This window comes from Manis pentadactyla, chromosome 5 (genome assembly GCF_030020395.1).
Source record: "Manis pentadactyla isolate mManPen7 chromosome 5, mManPen7.hap1, whole genome shotgun sequence".
NCBI lineage: Eukaryota > Metazoa > Chordata > Mammalia > Pholidota > Manidae > Manis > Manis pentadactyla.
Window position 1 is genome coordinate 67,257,156 of NC_080023.1, and position 21,455 is coordinate 67,278,610.

Consider the following 21,455-nt stretch of genomic DNA (forward strand, 5'->3'; position numbering starts at 1 on the left):
AATTAAAGGGTCAGGCAAAATGTTTCCCTTGGGAGCATTCTGTGGCTCAAAACTTTGACATCTTTTGGGGGCTAAGACACCAGATTTTTTTTCTCCAGTCCACCACTGTTAGGGCCCAGGGATGCCACAGGTAACAGCCACTATTTACATAGCAATTCCTTCTGTAGACACCTTTCTTTCCCAGTTGTATGATCTGAGCCTGGGGTCGTTATCTCTGATTTGCAAATGAAGAAGAGAGAGACTGGAAAGGCTCAGGAAGCATAAGGGACTTTCGCCAAATCAGACAGGTGGTAAGTGGTGGAGACTCATGTTGAGCCTGGGGCTTGACTCCTGTGTTTGGAGCCACAGCAGCTCCCAGCCCCAGGGACACGGCCACAGTTAGCAGGAGAGGGGCTGGTGAACCTGGAAGGACAGTGACCACCTTTCCACAGACAAGAGGACTGTCTGTGAACTTGTGATTAGCCTGCCTGACTGGTGTCTGAGTGGAACCACAAAATCTGCTTCAACCCACAAATGGGGCTGCTCAGATGGGCAGGGTGTTTCCCCTTAAGAGTAAACTCATTTCTTCACAAGCACAGCAGTAGAACCAGAGCCAGTCATGTAATGTGGTAGGAGTATCTGGGGGACGGCTGGGCAGCAGAGTTCTCTAAGTGTCACCTCCAGGCTTGCCACGCCAAACCTTGAATGTCTAAGAATATGGGCTCTGGAGCAAGAGGACCTAAATTCAAGTTCTGCTCCTCTGTGTAGATTGGTCTAAGTTTAGTCTTTCTTCATTTATAAAATAGTAATGACAACCATATCTTCCTTACTGGCTTGCTGTGAGGACTCACTAGGCTAAAGAGTGTCAAATGTTTAGGCCAATAAATGCTCAAAAAAATGTTCCTAAATTGTTATTAATTAATACGGGCTCATGTAAGGCTCCCATCTTACTGTCTACTCAACACCTCCCTTTGGGCGTCCTGCAGTAAGGTACTGTTAATATTAATTGACAGAGGGGCTTGTCTAGGGCTCCCACCCTTGTGATAGTCCACCTAACACCTCTCTTTGGGCGTCCTGCAGCTATTTCAAATGCACGTGCCAAGCCTGTACATCTTCCAAGTAACCATAATAATCATAATAAAAAGCTATTGAGGGCTTAGTCTGTGCTCGCTCTGTGCATTTTATTTGCTCTCTTAGTTAATCCTGCAAGTTAGGGGTTACACTTCATTTTTCCAAATCAGGCATTGAAGCTCAGAGATGTTAAATAACCTACCCAAATCCTAACAGATGTGAAGTGTCAGAACAGACTCTGAAGCTGGGGCCATCTGATGTCAAAGCCCACTCTGTGCTTCTGGACACTTTCTTTCCAGTGTTTCACTATATAGCCTGTTGGACATTAAAAGATATGAAATCTGCATTCAGTTCGAAGCTGCTGGTATATTTTTCAAAGATTAAAAAAAAAAAGCCAAAACAGAACTTCAAAATATTTTATCTATTTTAGGAGATAATGTTTATCAAATCAATGCTTCTAATGTTTATTAAACACAATCTAACATAATTGTGTTAGTCAAAGATAATTATAGGACTTATGTAAATATTCATTCCTAATCACAATAGGCAGTGTGACCCAGGACTGGAACGCCAGTTTAAGATAAGGTGCCAAAGGTCTTCTTTCCCCTTGCCCGTGTTCGCATTGCTGAGACAGGGCACACTCCTGTGAGGCCTCTGGTGAATGTGTGCCTTGAGCCAATGGCTCGGCTGCCCTGTCTCACCTGCTCAGGCCCTAGCTCCTTGCATCCCATTCCTTCCCTCTATCCACACATCCGTATACCCAACCTCTCCTTAAAGGGCTAACCTAACTACCCTTCTCTCAGGCTTTTCCAGGCCTCCTTCCTCAGAAGGAATCTCTTATATCTTCCCCATAGCAATTTAATGGTAGGTTCGTATGTGTTTGTGATTTATCACTTTATTGCATGCATTTTAGTTATACATATCCTGACTAGGTTTGCAAAAGTAGGGCCCATCATCTATTTCTGATTTATCTTTATAACCACTCTCTGCTTATTGCTTTATATCATGTCATGCTCACAGATGCTCGATATATATTTTCTGAATAAATAAGTGACTGTGGTAATGCAGGGGGAAATAACAGATGGCTGAAGTCTTGGCATTAGCATTAGGCAGAGTTTACTAGTTGGTAGAGGGAGAAGGGGACAGAGGAGCTGTGTCAGAGGGTTATCAGATTAAAGGCAGCACGTTATGAAAATGACATAGCCTGTGATTAAATGTGAGCTCTTGAGACAAACTGTTTGGGTTTAGATACCAACTCTGTCTCTTAATTGTTGTATACACGTTGGACATCAGATAAGATTTTTACTATTTCACAGGTTTTGTTGTGAAGATTAAAGGACCTAATAAATGTGAAGTGGTGCTTCCCGTTGTGGCAGATTGCAATATTGTTTCAAATATTTTGCTGCCTTTTACATTAAAATATATATACATCTGCCCATTGCCATATGACTTGCTATGTTCCTTTCACTGGCATCAGGCTTGGCCATCTGACTTGCTTTGACCTGTGGAATGTGAGTTGGAGTGACATATGCCATGACTGAGCAGAGCCATTGTGCCCTCTTCCCTTTGCCACAAGACTGACATGTCTCACATATGGGCATCTCATTCACTCTGGATGCTGGACTGAGAAGCCCTGGGGAGCAGCGCCTCAGCCATCAGAGCCATCACAGGGCACGTGAGAGACAAGCCTCTGAGATTTTCCCGGACACAGCCTGGTGAAGCTGACTCACAGCCCAGTGAAGGAAGTACTCCATCCAGGTAAAGAAAGCACTCAGAGCGCACGAAGGGCTCCCTGGCGATCACCATGGCCCATGTGCTCTGCCTGCTGACATGGGCTCTGACTTCCTCATTTGCACTCACTTATCTTAATTAAAGGCCTCATCCTTGGGTTCTTCAAAGTATTTTATTCTCTAGGCAATCACCTGGCAAGAACTGGAAGGTGTCGGTTCCTGTCCCAACTTGCTTTTTCCGGGGTTCTCTTTCCTCATAGATAATTGAAAAGGTTTCTTCCAGCTCAAAGAAGTTTCAGAGAGTATGGACAAGCAGCTGCCAGGTTCTTAACACTCAGTAAACAAGGGTCGGTTCTACTAGTTACAAAACTGGGTGATGTAAGGGCCTCAGCTTCTCAGTCCTTTTCCCTCTGCAGGGCTCCTGTTCGGCTGTGGCCACTGCGGGTTTCCGGGCACTGGCCTGGGTTTGCGCTCCCGCAGTGCTGCACTGGGTTGGGATTTTTTCTAAACTTAGGTTACGTTACAAAACTCTTAGCCAGAGGCAAAAGTGATTTCTTAGAGAAGGGGTTGTGAAAACTTTTGGCTAACCAAGTATGTGTTTAACTTAAGGGACTTATAATAAAAAGCAGGGTACAATCAGAGAAGCAAGCTAGGCTGCGCTGGTTGGCAGAGCTGTTTCAGAACTAAAGCTTCTTTCTGTCACTAGTTGGCCAGGTGACCATGGGCAGTCACTCATTTCTCAGGGTTTCAGTTTCCCTCCATGAAACAATAAAGGATCTCTAAACTCCTGACTAGAGCTAATGTTTTATCACTGATTCCATCAAATTTAATTGACAAGGTTTCTTTTAACAAGCCTTAAGTGTCAGTTCTCTTAATTTGTGGAGACGAGGAAATACATTCAAGAATAGAAATGTTTACAGGGGAAGCCCAGCCCACACAAATCTTCTGAATTGCTAATATATTTGGATCCTAAAGGAGAAATAAGAGAAAGAACTTGATTTATAACATTTAACAAAACAAGCAGCATTCAGTTTGCCAGAAGAACAGGTGGCCTACGATCTTTTCCTGCCCACTCATGGGAGATTTTCTGCTCCAAATAAGGAAAGCTGATCTCTGCCATATTCCTCCCAGCCACATTCTGTTGAAATATATCCAAATCCTCAAAGTCTCAGCCAGCTGTCTGTCAATAGAGTGGATACCAAAGCTGGTCCATGGATTAAAAATGGTCAGTTCCAAAGTCTAGATCTTCTTCCCATCATGTGGGATGGCAGGTACCACCTGTGTCCATGCCACTAGCCCCAGCAGAGTTGACAGGAAGTACAGCTTCCATGTCCCCCTTTCCCTAGATTCCCACTGCCATCCTTCCTCAGCCTATCCCACTCTTGCCTGGGGCAGAGATGACTTCAAGGTTGGCTTTGGTATTTATAAATACTTATACAATCTAAGTTAGACTAGGTGCTCCAAGAAAACTCCCAGGATTTCCCCTTAAAGATGTAGCCCCTCCCATGTAGGGATTCTGTGATTACCAGCACTTGTGAAAAGCCCACCCCAGCCTCAGTAGGGCGTTCTAGAAGAATGGGCCCTGAAGCTGCCCTGCTCAGACCTCCCTGTGAGAGAGCCTGTTGTGGAGCATAGCTGATTGACTGTCTCCAGCTGCCATATTTGGGATTTACTGCAGTGTTCACTCCAAGGTCACACTTCCCCTGGGCCGCTCCCAACCAATGACTGAGCACAGAGGAAGAACTTGAGTATGGTCATTATATCTGAAGGGGGATTCCTCAAATGGCCATTTTTGACTTGGGGACTCTCCATCAGGATGGCCAAAACTTTCTCAGCACTTCCCTGCGGTCTGAAACTCATCCTACTCAATCCTTCCTTCTGTTTTGCTTTTCATAAATCTCAGCCCGGCATCACGGGCTTGCCTACCCCTGCTCCTTCCCACCTTAACCTTCATCCTTCTTAGGCACTGCCCTCAGTAAACCTCCTACACACTTAGTTCCATTTGGAACTGCCTGGCCCACCCATTTGGATGCCTGGCCCACTGTATTAGTTAGGGTTCTCTGGAGAAACAAATCTAAAAGGGGATATATAGGAGATAGAGATGTATAGATACAAATTTATAATAAGGAATTGGCTCATGTGGTTACAGAGTCTGAGAAGTCCCAAGATCTACAGTTGGCAAGCTAGAGACTCAGAAGAGGCAATGTGGAGTTCTAGTTGAAATCTGAAGGCTTGAGGGCTGATAATGAAAATTCTAGTCTGAAGCTGGCAGGCTTGAAATCCAAGAAGAGTTGCTATTTCAGTCTGAGTCCAAAGACCAGAAAAGACCAGTATCAAAACAATCAGGCAGGAGGAGTTCCCTCTTTCCTCCTGGGTGGAAGAGGATGGTGTGGTGGTGGCGGTGTGGGGTCAGCCTTTTTGTTCTAGTCACCATCAACTAGGCGGACTAGACCCACCCACGCTACAGAGGACAATTTACCCAGTCTCTTGATTTGAATGTTAATCTCATCCAGAAGCACCCTCACAGCACACCCAGAATACTGTTTGACCAAATACCTGTGTACTCAGTGGCCCAGTCAGGTTGACACATAAAATTAACCATCACACCCATGGAGTCCAACAGTTAATCAGTTAAATCACTTTTGTTATCCTACAGTATGGGAGAATATATTTGAAAATGACATATTTGAGAAGGGGTTAACAGTCAAAATATATAAAGAACTTACACACCTCAACACCCAAAAAGCAAATAACCTGATTAACAAATGGGCAGAGGATATGAAGAGACAGTTCTCCAAAGAAGAAATTCAGATGGTCAACAGACACATGAAAAGATACTCCACATCACTAGTCATCAGAGAAATGTAAATTAAAACCACAATGAGATATCACCTCACACCAGTAAGGATGGCCAGCATAGAAAAGACTAAGAACAACAAATGCTGGTGAGGATGAGGAGAAAGAGGAACCCTCCTACACTGCTGGTGGGAATGTAAGGTAGTTCTACCATTGTGGAAAGCAATATGGAGGTTCCTCAACAAACTAAAAATAGAAATACCATTTGACCCTGGAATCCCACTTCTTAGAATATACCCAAAGAATACAACTTCTCAGATTCAAAAAGACATATGCACCCCTATGTTCATCACAGCACTTTTTACAATAGCCAAGATATGGAAGCAACCTAAGTGTCCATCTGTAGATGAATGGATAAAGAAGATGTGGTACATATATGCAATGGAATACTACTCAGCCATAAGAAAGAAACAAATCCTACCATTTGCAACAACATGGATGGAGCTGGAGGACATTATGCTCAGTCAAATAAGCCAGGTGGAGAAAGACAAATGCCAAATGATTTCCCTCATTTTTGGAGTATAACAATGAAGCAAAACTGAAGGAACAAAATGGCAGCAGACTCAGAGACTCCAAGAATGAACTAGTGGTTACCAAAGGGGAGGGGTGTGGGAGGGCGGGTGGGGAGGGAGGGAGAAGGGGACTGAGGGGTATTATGTTTAGTACACATGGTGTGGGGGACCACGGGGTGAACACTGTATCACAGAGAAGGGACATAGTGGATCTCTGGCAACTTGCTGCACTGATGGACAGTGACTGCATTGGGGTATGGGTGGGGACTTGATAATATGGGTAAATGTAGTAACCACATTGTTTTTTCATGTGAAACCTTTATAAGAGTATATATCAATCATACCTTAATAAAAAATTTAAAAAAAAAACAGGAAAAAAAATCACTTTTGCTAATGTCATGAATACAAGTCAAGTTCTTGTAGTATGACTTGCATATGTATCTGTCTCTAAAAAGTCCATGAATGCCTTGAAGGTAGAAATCATCTCTTATTTATTTTTAGATTCTAAGTACATAGTGGGAGTTCAATAACTTACATTTTTTGAGTCCCTACTATGTGCACAAGGTGGTAGGGGTAGAGCAACAAACAAAACAGGCTAGGTCCTTGTGCTCAGACAATTTACATTTAGGCAACAGAGACAAACATTATGTAAAAACACTGAATATATAAGGTAATGTGGCAGTGGTAAGTGTGAAAAGGAAGGAGTAAAGCAGGGCAAGGGGACAGAGAGGGATGGAGAGATGTCATTTTATCTAGGTGCTCAGGGATGACTTGAATAGATAGCTGAGTGGATGAAAGAAACTGTGAATGAAGGTATCAGGAAGGTTGCACAGTGTGCAGGGGTGAGCAAGTATTTGGAGCTACAAAAAGCAGAAGGAATGCCTCCTCCTCCACCCAGGGAATCAGCTCAACTAAGTTGTTATTGTACAGTCTTCTTCTTTGCCTTCCTCACCCCTGTTCATACAAGTTTTCGTTTGGAGTAGGCACCAAGCGTCTTTCCATAAGGGCCTTCCTTGGTGGACTATGTTTTAAAGTCAACTTTATGACTCACACCAACCTTCCCCAACATGAGAGCTTGGGGCCAGTTTCCACTTCTGAAGAAATTCTTCTAAAAGTGGTGGTCTGGAGACATTTCAGTAAATGAAGATAGACTTGGCAAAGAAATTCGAAGCCTACAGCAGATAATTAAGGGAGATTTTTCAAAGCCTAGGGGGAAATCAAAGACCATTATGTATGTACGGTTTGCACTAAACCACTTTATTACAATTTGACCTCTGTACAGCTGTGCAGCAGTTGCAGGGAAGAATACACAGCCAGTGGAGGAATAAAAATCATGTGGATGCCAACCTTCTAGCAACCTGCAGGAGCTACAGGTAAGTTTTGTAGTTTGTCCTGAAGAATTACAAAAACCAAAATAGGTAGTTTTGTTGCAGTTCTAACTAAGAAGGAAATGATTATGCAGCAATTGAAAAAAAAAAGTTAAACATGTCCCTTTCCCTCATCCATCTCTCTGACTCAATTCCTTACTCTTGACAGGGATGTGGAAAGAGGAATAGATTTTTTTTTATGGAGTCATCTGAAGTCTTTGTGAGATTTGGTGGAGGGGTCTGGGCTTTGGAACCACACAGGCCTAGAAATGCAACTTAGTTCTGCCCATTAAGAACTCTGTGATCTTAGGCAAGTTAATCAGTCTTTCTAAGCTCCATATTCCTTGTTTGTAAAATACTTACATGATAGAATTGTAACGACCATGGGAGACAGGGTAAGAAAGGTGCCTGCCACATGATAGGTGCTTAATGAACAACAGTTTATCTTCTTGGAAAGGAAGTTACTTAAGGAACTCAAAAAAGCATTTATCATAGTTTCTCTCATTCTACTTAAGATTATGATATCAAGAAATTCTTTGTCAAGAGCAATGATCACAGAAGCAAATGTCTTTGATAAACTTACAGTTGGATTTGATTGTGATTTGTGAAGAACTATGGAAACTTGAGGATCCGTGCCTGTCTACAGGGGGTGACTGGAGGGCCTGGGCCCAGTCGGAAAGGGGCACCTAAAGGATATATACCTGGCATAAGGTATCCATCTACTGAAGGGCCTGAGCCCAATCTCAAGGGAGGAGTTGCTATTTAGCTCCTACCTCTGGGTACTGCAGACCCACTATTGACAGATTTTTTTAAAAAAATGAAGTTCTAGAACTAGTTCACATAAAATCGCTCCTAAATCAATTAATAAAAACACATCAACCACAAAAAGCACATCTGTAGGCTGGATGTGGCCTGTGGGCTGCCAGTTAGCAACTTGTGGAGGAGAACTATTCCACAACTGCATTCTCACTCCTTGTATAGTAAAATATTTTAGTTTTAAAATAATTCTTCGAATAATTCCACATAGAGCAGAGTTCAACAAACAAATAAATCTCTCCCCACATACTTCTTTATCTAGGACATTAAGGGCCAAAAATAACCTAAAAGACCTATGAAAGATTTTGTTGTTATTTATTCCTGAGGATTCAGCTGATTGTTAGTGGGTAGACTGTTTAACATCTATGCATAAGTAAAGATAAACTGATGCCTGCTGTTTAAGCTATTTTCTAGATATGTTTTTCTAAAATGGGATGTTCCCTCACACTTACCATAATATCATAGAGGACTTAAGGCATTCATGAATAGCCCACAAAATTGTCACCTTCAGACCTCAAGAGGCCAGAAAATTCTTAGAATAAATTGTTTGTTTTTTCTTTAAAGAACCTTTCTATTGGCTGCAGAGGAGCTCCACAATAACAAAGAATGCTCCGGAGAAGTGCTGATTGGAACCTATCAGTAGCTGAAAAGTATTAAGCCACCAGTGTTTTAATTAACTTGTTCCATCCCATTTCTGAGCTTACAGCAGAGGAAAGAAAAGAAATTGTATTTTATATAAAAAAATCACAGTAAATGTTAAGCTCCATTTTTGACTGACAGTCACCCACCCACTCACACACACTAAAACTAGCAGCTATAAATTTAAAGCATCTGTAAAACCCAACGGGTTTCTAGAGTATGTGACAATCCAGATACCTGTGCATCACTTATCCACAGAAGCCATCTCCTGTGGGGGAAATGTACTGTGACATCCATTTTGATAGGTTAACAGGCACATTAGAATGGAATTACCTCAGTTAGAATATTACTGTCATAAAATGAAGAGTGAAACCTTGGACCAGAAGAATTATGGGGCATCTTTAAGGAACATGTTCAGGTCCCTTAACGACACATACAGGGATTTTTTCAGAATTGGCTTAGGCAGGAATTGAATTATATCTATCTCTTCCCAAGGTATCTATGTGTTCTGCAGACATACTGTCACCAAATACTTGCTCTATCTATAACTATCCAAATAGTATTGAGCAAGTATTGAATCTGAGGTCCAAACCATTCACTTTATAAACTGGTGACCTTAGTGACACGCAATACAATGACTTAAGTTTTCTGCTTGTTTTTCCATGTTTCCAATACTGAATTGAAAACAAATTCCATAAAGAGAAGGTGGATTGAAGATGCTCATGTTCCTATCCATTCTAGGCAATAACAGGGTTTCTTCCTTTCTTGAAGTATTATGTTAGGAAACAGCAACAAGGATCCATAGAAAGGGACAAAAAAGTTATTCCACTAAAATGATGTTACAGAGATCTGCCATAAAAAAATTAAAGGGAAATTTTATTTTTATTTCTGTGAAAATCTTATTATTGGGACAAGGCATATTGTTGAAGTTACAAAATCTAGAACCTAAGACAACAATAACAAAACAATACTTTGGTAAAATATGTTGAGATCTTTGAAAGGCTGTCACCAAAATAAAATGGCACTATTGTAAAGTAGCATACCGAAAATAATTTCTATTTGAAAAATTAATATTCAGGTACTTTTCTTGTTTTCCACATTCTTTATTTTCTCTTGACTTCCTATGTTTAACCCTATATGACCCCAATAATAAAAATATTTTGCTTCAGAAATCTACTCATTTGAATGTTGATTATATTTTAATTACAATATTGCATACACCTTTGTTTGAGAAAAGACTTTTTGGAAAAGATGAGTCAACTCCAAGTAAGTGTAAGCTGATCTTTTGGCAACCATGGCCCCTGGGATTATGATGTTCCCAAGATATTTCATAATCTCAAGTGGGTCAACACTGTCGTTGACTTGAGTGACAGAATCCCCAGGGAAGTTGCTAGCTGGGTTTGGCACTCAGTGACACTGGAGTTGTGCTTTCCCTTGCGGGAGCAACCCATCATGGAAATGGAGCCCCCAGAGCAGGATTTAAGGGCTGGTCAAGATATTGCTTTGCAAGGTCAGTGAAGATTTGATTGGCCATTTGAGTAGAATACAGGACACAAAACTCTAATTCGATGGCAGTAGTATTTCAGTGCACACTGTGGCATTCTGCTCAGATTCCTGCTGTCATTCCAACTGGAATCAATGGTCTTCTTTCTTACCAATTCCCTTGAATGCCTAGTGTTGCTGTGACCTGCCAAGAATGCACAAGGCTTCCTTAATAAAGACAGATACATCTCAGTGGTGGGTTAAGTGACAGAGCTAACAGTTAATTCTTGCTTCATTAAGCCAAAGCAAATAATTCTCATTTAAATGAAAAAACCCATCCGGCTTCACAGTAAATATCTGGTATCAGAGCAGCAATGAAGGCTCATGCTATGTAAACCTCTGGAGGCTCCTAGGACATTCCACTAATGCCCCATTGAAAATGATAAATATTCAAAACAAAGTGACACTTGTCCAAATAAATGGGTAAAATAAGCTTTGTGAAATTTCTTCCTAGAGTTTGTGTGTGTGTGTGTGTGTGTGTGTGTGTGTGTGTGTGTGTAACAAGTGTGTGTTTCACTCAATTGTGAAAATGTTGTAATCCTCTATGGGCCTCTCAGCCAAAGTATGAATAAGAACTCCTACTGAATAATCTTTGCAAATCATCCTCTAGAAAGTGCCTGGGCTTTTTCAGGCTAAGGGCACCTTATACATATAAATCATTATCACCTGGAGTTGATTAGAAAAGAGCAGGTATTTTGCTATCTTGACAATGTGGGCATGCCTATGGCAATTAGCTATTTCAAATTAATAGCTTAAAATTAAAACAAGGGAAATGATTTTTCTATGTAAGGAAAGGTCCCCTCCTCCAAAAGCCCCCTTCTTTCCCCCTCAGCCTTTCTCTTCCTCTTATTATCCAGCCTCTGAATGATATCTGTCAGCTGGAGGACTGATGGGTGTGACTTAGCTTGTGAGCTTCCAGATCTTACTGGAAGGAAAGGCAGCAGGAACAACTGGAAAGGAAGATGTCAATAAAATGTATTTTCCTGCAGCCATCTCACAGAAGGGGCTGGAAAGTTTCTCAGGGTTGGGGTGCCCTGCAGTGAGACAGGCTGAATTCTTCCTTCCATACACCATCCTGCCTGGGTCAGGCAGCTTCTGGAAATCGAGTCTGCCTACTCCCGAGATGCCCACTCCAGGCTCCCACACCGTGAGAACTCAAGAGATGGAAAAAGGCCAGCAGAGAAAGAAAGAAAACATGAACACATACTCTGTTCCCAGGGTAGGTGGGAGGCCCCAGGACAAGGAAGAGCAGGTAAAGCAGTTGAAGTTTAGAGGTGCAAAGAGGATCTGAGCATGAAGAAAGAAAAATTGCCAGATTTCTTTTTTGCCATTTTGTCTTCTTGGCATACTGGGCCTAGATTTTGTTTTGTAAAGTATTAGAAATTACACTTGTACTATCATCTTAGTTTGTCTTCTAAAGCTAAATAAGAGAGAAAGGAAGAGAACAAAATCTCCACTTTTGAAAGACCCTTTTGAGGCAGCAGAAAATAAATATATACCTTGATATTCTTGCCCCCTTTCCAAGAAACCTGGAGCCTGAAATTTGTCTAAACTCAGGATTTTTTGCTAGCTAACTAAGATGGGCAAGGCTTTATTTCTCCAACTATTGACTTCATTTCCCTAGTGATTCCCCCTTGTTTCCATGTTTGACTTGATAAAAAGCTGTCCCCTGTGCAATTTTAATTTTATTTTAAAAGATAGATAAAAATGGCATTTCTTAGGCAAAACTAATTTTTTCATCAAATTACCCACAAAGAGTGCATACTAACATTTTATACTCCTTCAGTTTTAAAGACTGTTACCACTGTTAGTAAAATACTGAGTGGAAAGAGAGAAAAAGCTCTGACATCAAGCAAACGTGTTTCCAAATTCCAGCTCTGCCGCATACTAGCTGTGTGACGTCATTAAGTCACTGTTTGTGAACCTTTGTTTCTTCATCTCTAAACAATGAAGCTAATAATACATACTTTGTGGCATTTTGTGAAGATTATATTAGATAATAAAGAATAAACACCTATCATGGCAGATATTATATATTCATTCTATTCATTTTCTTCCTCCCAGTTTGAAAGTGCTTTCTGGAGATTTAGTTCCACTGGTACACACCTACTCAGGCCATCTGAGGTTGACATTATGAGAAGTGATAAAAACGTGGCAATCCTAAACTGTCTCAGCAGCACATTCCTTCTATTTGAGAAAACGAGTTGTGTAAATAAAATATAACTGGGAAGCAATTGGGGCACATACAGACAAGCCTCAAAAGTTATGGTGTAAATAGCAGGTGCCAAGAAAGACTATGGGAAAGAGATGGGTTTTATTTAGGCTTTTATGACATACAGAATTTTAATGGCATACAACAAAGCAAACCACTTGAAAAACAAACAAACCTAGGGGATTTGTTTTTAATGGGAAGAATATGGTTTATGATTTGAGGATTTAAATGAACAGTGCCTACGTCTTCAGGAAACTGACCCATGTGGAGCAGAGACTGGGGGAAATGGGTAAACTGGGGCTGACTGATAAAAGCCTTGAATATTATTCTAACTAATAGAATCTGATCTATGAGGTCTTCAGAAAGCAAATGAAAGCAGAGATCTAGAGTGGTTATTACTGTTCCACTGGGGACACAGTTCAGGCCCAGGAACTCTGCCTGAGTCACGTGAGCAGAGGTGACTTGTTTGTACTTCTCAAATGCTTTCTTCTAGAGAGTTTGCTCCAAGTCATAGGCTCAGTGGGTCTTGAAATTTGTTTTCACCAATTTACCTATAGTTGGTTTGGTCCATGTTAACTAAACTCAGGAGAGCTGGTTCATAAAATGCCAGTTTAATAATTCTGTGGAGAGCTGGTTCATAAAAAGCTAGTTTAATAATGCTGTATTTAAATTATTAAAGTTGCAGATAACTATTAAAAAGAATGGGGTGTATGAATGTTAAGTAATTTAGCCTATCCAAATCAGAAAGCTTATTGGTCATTCATCAATTTATCAAACACTTACAAGCATCCACTAAGTGACAGGCACTCAGGTGGGAAACATCATGAGGGTACTGAGACTTGCAAGTGGGTCAGTGATACTGGAGGGGGAAGCACAAGGCATCAGGGGGTGTGCAGGGTGGAAGGCAGGGTCCAAGCCCTGGAGGGCTGTATACTTTCTGTTAAGGATCCAGGACTTAATTCTACAATCACAAGCCACTAAAGGGTTTTGTAAGTTTAGAAACAATTCTTTTAGCTTCTAAGTATGTTATTATTTACTTTGATAAAGCACTGGTAGATAGTATTTTGCCTATTACAGAATACATGTGTTTGTACCAATATGCTACCAGACTGAACCAATAGCAGGTCAAAAAGTACATAAAAACCAAATATAACAAGCCTCAGAAACTGAGTTTCAGTTACACAAATGAACCACTGGCTGAAGAATCACCATTATCCAAAGGAGTTATTTGTATGAACAACAAAATTGGGATACTGATGTGCTCAAATCGAGGAATACATTAATTCCATAACAGATTAAAAAAAACACAGAATGGAATAATATCAATACACAGGGAAAATCACTAACTTGAAATTGGGTAGACTTGTCTACTAGGGAGGCTCTAAAATTTACAGGTCCCAAATTAAGCCTCATTTTAGATTTTTAATTTAATTTTTGATACTTAATATATTATTTACATGTTTCAAAATCAAAATAATGTGACAATAATATATAGAGAAGCAGTCTTCCTACTCTTGTCCTGGTCTACTCCATACCCACTCTCCAGCCCCTATCAATAACCATTTTTACTAATTAGTGCTATGCTTCCCAATCTCTCTGTATGCATAGTCCACATACCTTTTGGTAAATATGAAATTTAATTATAAAAAAAAGAGGAAGGAAATAAACCAACCTTTATTGGGCAACCACTACTTGCCAGACACTGTTACATATTCCATCATACATTAAGAAACTGATTCCTTATAACGACTCTGTAAAGTTGATCATCTTTTCTGCCGCAAGACCAGCCCTCACATCAGGTGGGCAGAAACCAGCCCTTTGCACTGTACTTTAGAGGCACTTTTTCAGCGCTTGCCAGCCTCTAAGGTTTTTTGTGGATTAAACATCTCTTTTGATTTGTATATTTCAATTTATTGCCCTACCTTCATAACATCTTTAAAATACCTTTCAGGGTGGTTTTAAGGATTAAATTGAGTTGCTAATGAAGTATGTGGCATATAGTAAGAGTTCTATAAATGGAAGCTATTATTATAATGTCCCTGTAAGAATTTCCTATGTCAGGCTAAGCTCATTCAAACTGTATTGACTTCTGTTTAACTCATAGAGATGGCCCCTTTGGGGTTTAGTCTATTCTGATGCTGACTTACCCCTGAGTGAGTAATAACCTTTGTCTACTCCTTACATAAATAGCCATAAATCCAGGTATTAGGTTACTAGAGCCTCTCTTAGACAGCCAAGTTTAAAGCCTAGGAACAAGAATTACCACTTCACTCTATATCAAGGGTCAGCAAACTTCCATAAAGGGCCAGTCAGTAAATAGTAAATATTTTTTGGTTTTTTTGGTCTTTGTCACACTATTCAACTCTGCACGACAGCATAAAGCAGCCATAGACTCAAGTAAGTAAAGCTCTGTTCCAATAAAACTTTGTTATGGACACTGATGTTTGAATTTTATATATTTTACATGTGTCCCCAGATTTTTTTCTTTTGATTATTTTCAAGCATAAAAAAATGTGAAAATTTTCACACTGTTTTATTAAATTTAAATAAAATTATTAGCTCATGAGCCATATAAAAGCAGGAGGTAAGCTGGATTTGGCCTATGGAACATAGATTGCCAACCCCTACACTAAATGTTAATGATTTGATAGAACATTTTTGAACCTGCCCAATTCTCTGTCTCATAAATAAGTGGACAGGGAAAACAAAACAAAACAAAAACCCCTTTTGGAAGAAACAGTCCTACTTACCCAGGGAGCTACAGTTTATTTCTCATAAGCAGCTTAGGGGTTTCTAAATACAATTTAATGATTCATATACAAATTTAGATATAAGTTTCAGTTTATGTCAACTAAGCATTATGATCTCAATGCTGGAGAAAACAACAGTAGATAGTACGCCCAGATGCTAGGAAATCCAGCAACACTTAGCATCTGAAAGTATGTAATTATTTAAAAACCAAACTTCAGGGAAGATTAAGGTAGTCTTGCACCTTGCACCTTGAAGGCAGGGGGTTCTGCACTGCGATGCCTATTTGGACAGAGGCTGCAAGGAGCTCAGAATCACCCTGGCCTAGCTTCTCTGAGTCTTTGTTCTGGCTGAGGGACTAGAAGTCAGATTTGTTGGGAATACGCATAGCCGTTGACACCTCTCTGAAATGCTGTACAGCAGCCTCTGTTCCTTCTAGAAGCTTCAGCAGTTACCTCTCCGTATCCTGCCTTCAACACCTTCATCTCTCCCCTCTCTACCACCATGATTTCCACAAGAGTTCAGGCCTCTAGAAACAAGTCAAGAAGGCAGATTGTCAGTGGAAATCCTCTGCTTTCCTCAGCGCACCCTTATCCTGAGGCAAAGGAGCCCAAAAGCTTTACTGACTGTTTGGAAATGGTTAAAGGCAAAAACTTTAATAATCCCCTAAATTCTCCTTTGACACGAGCATCTCTTTATCATCTGGGGAAGTCAACCATTTCAAAGGGGCAAATCGTCAGCTGCAGACCACTTAGGAAAATCCCATCTGCTCCTGTGGATTTTTCAGAGTTATGGATTCTTAGAAAGAAGACCTGGAATGCTGAGGTGACCAGTGAATATTTTTAGAATTCTTTTTAGAATATTTGTTGTTAGCATAGAACCTAGAACTTCTACCTTAGCAAGAAGTCTAAGTGTTGCCATTTTAAAGAAGAAATATTGGAACTGGGCTTAAAGAATTACACCTGGCAAGAGATGAGTGAGGAGTAGGGAATGAAGAAAAGCACAGGGAAATGAAGGCATAAATATTTTAAGCTCCAGGAATGCAAAGATCTCGTCTGTCTGATTTGTCTTGATATCCTTTACCACCAGCTCTTTGAAGAGGACCCAGATCAATGAATATTTGTTTAATGAATGAATGGATGGATTTATGTAGAGAGGAGAGCGGAATAAGACTAGAAAGACAAAGTCTATCAGTCAGGTCTCAGCAGGAAACAGAATTTCCCCTGGATAATTCAAGTTCCACTTTCAGGAAGGGATGATGTAAAAAGGTATATGTAAGGGAAGAAATAAGAGATGTTAAAGCACCCAGAGATGAGCAACAGGAGACTGATATCACCCCTAAGACTGAAAGGGCAGTAACAGCCATTTGGCAGAAAAGATGCAGTTATTCCCAGAGACAAGTACTGAAGTAGGGAGGATGTGAGGAAGAAATACTCCGACTTCTCTCTCCTCCATTGGCTGAACCTAAATGGATGCCAGAGGACGAGAGCAGTTCAGAGAAAGCTGGAGAATGGATATGAGAGTGAGGACAAACAGAATTCCCAGCCCACAGGGTGAACTGAAACTGAAAGCTGGTTTTTAAAAAATGAGATATAACTGACACACAACATCATATTCGTTTCGGATATACAACATAATGATTCAATATTTGTATGTATTATGAAATGATCACCACAATAAATGTAAGTACATTATCACCATCTGTGCTTCCAAATTTTTTTTGTGATGAGAACTTTTAAGCTTTATTTTCTTACAAACTTTCATGAAAGCTGGTTTTAAAATTTTACATGCCTTCACTTCCCTATGCCTTCATTTATTCCCTGCTCCCCAAAGAGATATTCCAGCCCACTCTTTTGTCAAGTGGATTGACAGGCTACTAGCTGCTATTGGAAGATTTTAGATGAGTAGGGGGCAAAAACTGAGGCTTCAGGAAATCTTATCTGTGTTCACACGCCAGCCCTGCCATTCCTCAACTGTAAACAGGGGTTGGTTACTCAAAAATCTCTGTGCCTCAATTTCTTTATGTATATAATGAAGGGAATTATGGTAGCTATCTCATAAGGTTGTTGTGAGGTTCAAGTGGGATAATCTAAGTAAAGTGCTTGGGTCTAATATTATAGCTTTTTAAAAGCTTATCTTGGAGGAGATTTAAGTAAATTTGTCTTATATTGAAGGATTACTATCAAATCCATGTTAAAGCAAGGTTGACTGAATCTGGCAATCATAAATAGACTAGAGTCTTCACGACTTCATGACCATGCAATTTCACTCAGCTTTTGTCTACCTGGGCTAAGAAATTCCCTTCCTTCATCACTGATTTTTTTCCACCTGTAAATAATATTAGAATGTTATAGAGGCTTTAGGTAACATGAATAAAGTCCACCTACACGTGCTTTCAACATACAGCCATGATTTAGCTACCAATGCATTTCTGAAAATTGCTTTCTTGGTACTTCAGCATTTTATTTGAAAAAACAACCGAAGCAGAAAGAAATTCAAGCAACAACAGGAGGGCTTCATTTTAAAACTCATTAGTTGGCAAGCTAAAAATCTGCTTAGATCAGTTGAGGTTTCAAATGTAAGAACTGGCTTCTAACATGAAATTCAGTAGCTACAGTTTTAAGTCTTAAGTACATTTTTCTTCTCCTTCCCCCACCTATTCCCTTATTTTTCTAACAAGAGTTTCATGTGCCTTCTTAATAGGTGAGATGTGTAACTCATTTTAAACAGACATACACTTTAGAAAGACCAGCTAAAATTATGATTTTTAAAACCCTCCCACCTTTCCAATTTTTAGCACTATTATAAAAAACATTATTCTTACTGAGTTCTTGATGAATAGTTGTGGACCCTTCTAAAACTACAAACGCATTTGCAATTCTGATGCAACAATTTAACTTGCACAGGTTAAATAGCAAGGGGATGTAAAAGTATGTAAATATCATTTTGATACCCGAGACTTCTAGTTATTTCAATAGGTAGATGACCCTTCATGATATTACTATTATAATAGACCCTTCATACAAGTAAATGACTAAGTATTTTTTTAAATGTATAATTATATCTCTTGGGCTAGGAAAGCCCCCACCCAGTGATTTTCAAGGACTTCCTCTGTCACTGCTTAATAACACTCAAGGCCTACAGACAGACTTCAGAATTACATGTTAAAAATTGTGCATACAAGACAATTACAATTATGTTTAAAAAATGCACCAAAACCAACTGCACAGAAAGATGAAAGGAGATTCACCAAACTCTTAACAGTAATTGTACATGGGACCTCGGAATAAAACAAAGGTTTAGAACAGTGCTAAGCCCTTCCCAAGGGTTCCTGATCTCCTTTTTATATCTTTCTTTTAGAATCTGGTGTCAGGAGCAGTGGTGAAGAATAGGGATCTGGGTTTGAATCCCAACTCCATCACTTACTACTGTGTGACTTTGTACCAGAACAAACATCTCTGTGCCTCAGTTCAATCATCTGTAGAAAAGGGATAATAATAATATTTACTCTATATAGCTGTGAGATTAAGTGACTGAGTACATGCACATCACTTAGAACAGGAGCATTAACATCACTTTGAAGATGTTCCAAGCCTGTCTGTACACTGATTCATGCTTCTAACAAATGGCTTCACTCACAATGACACATATATAGACCAACAAAGAGCACTGAAGAGAAGTGGTACTCTAAAACATATCAGCCATCCTAGGGTTAGAAACTTTAATCATCTTTTAGATTCTTCTATGGGTTACAAAGACTAGGTCACATCTAAAATGTACGTTTGATAGAATCAAAAGGCACTATGTTTATTGCAGCACTATTTACAGTGGCCAAGATATGGAAGCAACCAAAGTATCCATCAGTAGATGAATGGATAAAGAAGATGTGGTTCATATATATAATGGAATATTATTGAGCCATAAAAGAGAAAGAAATCTTGCCAATTACTACAACCTGGATGGACCTAGAGGGCATTATGCTCAGTGAAATAAGCCAGTCAGAGAAAGATGAAGACCAAGTGGTTTCACTTACTCATGGAATCTGAAAAACAAAGCAAACTAACAAGCAAAACCAGAAGCAGAGTCATAAACAAATAGATGGTTGGTTACCATGGGAAGGGGGTATGAAATAGATGAAGGGAATAAAGAGGTACAAACTTCAAATTATAAAATAATTTAGTCACAGGGATGGAAGTATAGCATAGGGAATACAGCTCATAATATTGTAATATCTTTGTATAGTCACAGATGATAACTACACTTATAATGGTGAGCAATTAGTAATGTATATAATTGATGAGTCACTAAGCTGGTCCTCTGGAAGCAACATAATATTGTATATAAATTCATGAAATTCAGTAGCTACAGTTTAAAATATAAAAATTAAACAAAAAGTCACTTAGTCCATGTGTCAAGTTAAGGTTTATAAACCAATCAGTATTCCACTTTGGTGCCACTCTCCTCTTCAGCATCTGTAGCCCAAAGCTATTGGGCAAAGCTGTGCTTGCCTGAAACATTTTCTGGGAAGGGTAGGGATATACATAAATGGCTGGACTACATCTTCACAGAGAATGAGTTTGATTGCCTGAATTTTCTGCAAGCTTCATTGGATTTTTAAAACTAACAGGATTTTACAAAAGTGTAACATGCTTAAAAGCTACTCAGAATTTCTTACGATGAAACAAAAATGATTGTATTCAATTCATATATATATTGTCGCTGCTGATATTTGTCTTTCCTCTCAAAGTTAGCCATTGGTAGGAAACCACATGCTCAGCTTCCTTCCTTCCATGTTTCAGTCCAATTTCTTGCCCTCTTGCTTAAACAGAAGCCAAACTTTAAAAATGTTAAACACACATACACATGCCACACCTGCATCTTCCCTCATTTGAGTAAAGGAGGTATATATCATTACCCCCTCTAAGGGGAGGTGCCCAAGGCATCTGGTAAGAGTGAGTCAGTCACTGAAGGACCTTAGAGATCTTCAAAGGGCTGGATCCTAGCATCCCTAACTGCCCTTCATTAACCTATTACGGGCTATTACCTTATTAAGTCAGACTATTAAGATACCCAAGGGATGAGGTGATGGAAAGGATGGGCTGGAATTAAGTAAATACCAAGTAAATAAGGTGCAATGGAGGGAATTTAGTATAGGAGGGAAGATCACACTGACTAGTATTTATATAATGTGTAGAAATTTACAAAGTATTGTTTATATACAGTAAAAAGAATAAATAGAAAGAGTGGAGAAGAGGATAGTGAATTAGTATAGGTAGGGAGCCTCCACTAACACATACAATCTTTAGACCTTCAGATGGCCTGATTGTGATTTTAAGTTGCAGTAACATAATGAAATATATTGGGACTACATAGAAATCTAGATAACCCCTTAGTTAATTTTAAATGTAAAACAGGTGGATCAAAATCGGCCTTAAAGTTTTGTGAACATTGATAACATTTTTCCTTCTATTATACAAAATGTTTTATAATTCTAAGTCTTATACATAAAGTGGGTTTCCGAGAGCTTTCATTCATCTGGTTCACAAGCCTCCACTGTGCCACAGACACAGCAAATTCAGGTATCACAACAGAACTGTGGCACTCGGGAAGCCTGAGGTAGGCCAGAAGGAAATCCACATTTCTGAGCACTTATTCTGAGGCAGGCTCTGACTTGGTAAGTTGGGTCAAGAAACAGAGCAGCATTTCTACTGAGAAGACCCAGGCACCCCGAAATCAGTGACAGCTTGTCTTCTCAAATCCACATCTCAGCACATGGTCCAAATCCCATAAGGTGCAGTCCCATGTTCCTCCAATGCCTCCAGCTCCGAGCTGAAACATTATTCTGTATAAAACTTTAAAAGAAGGAAAGTGTGCAAGTCTGAGAGTCAAGGCTACTTCCACCCCAGGGGGCCATTATGTACCATTTTACTGCAATTTCTCTTTGCTTTGTTTTTTCCAATGGTGCATTTAGATACAGTGAGTA

General features: G+C 39.8%; 1 protein-coding gene across 2 annotated transcripts in view; it reads right to left on the bottom strand.

The window, feature by feature from the left end:
• Window positions 1-9,844: 9,844 nt before the first annotated feature.
• Window positions 9,845-21,455, bottom strand: part of LOC118923037 (uncharacterized) — a 524,114-nt gene continuing 512,503 nt past the window's right edge. For both annotated transcript variants that reach the window (XM_057502376.1, XM_057502372.1), the window contains one exon: window positions 9,845-10,657. In XM_057502376.1, coding sequence (XP_057358359.1) covers window positions 10,622-10,657 — 36 coding nt within the window. In that variant the 3' untranslated portion in view covers window positions 9,845-10,621. The remainder of the gene's footprint in view (window positions 10,658-21,455) is intronic.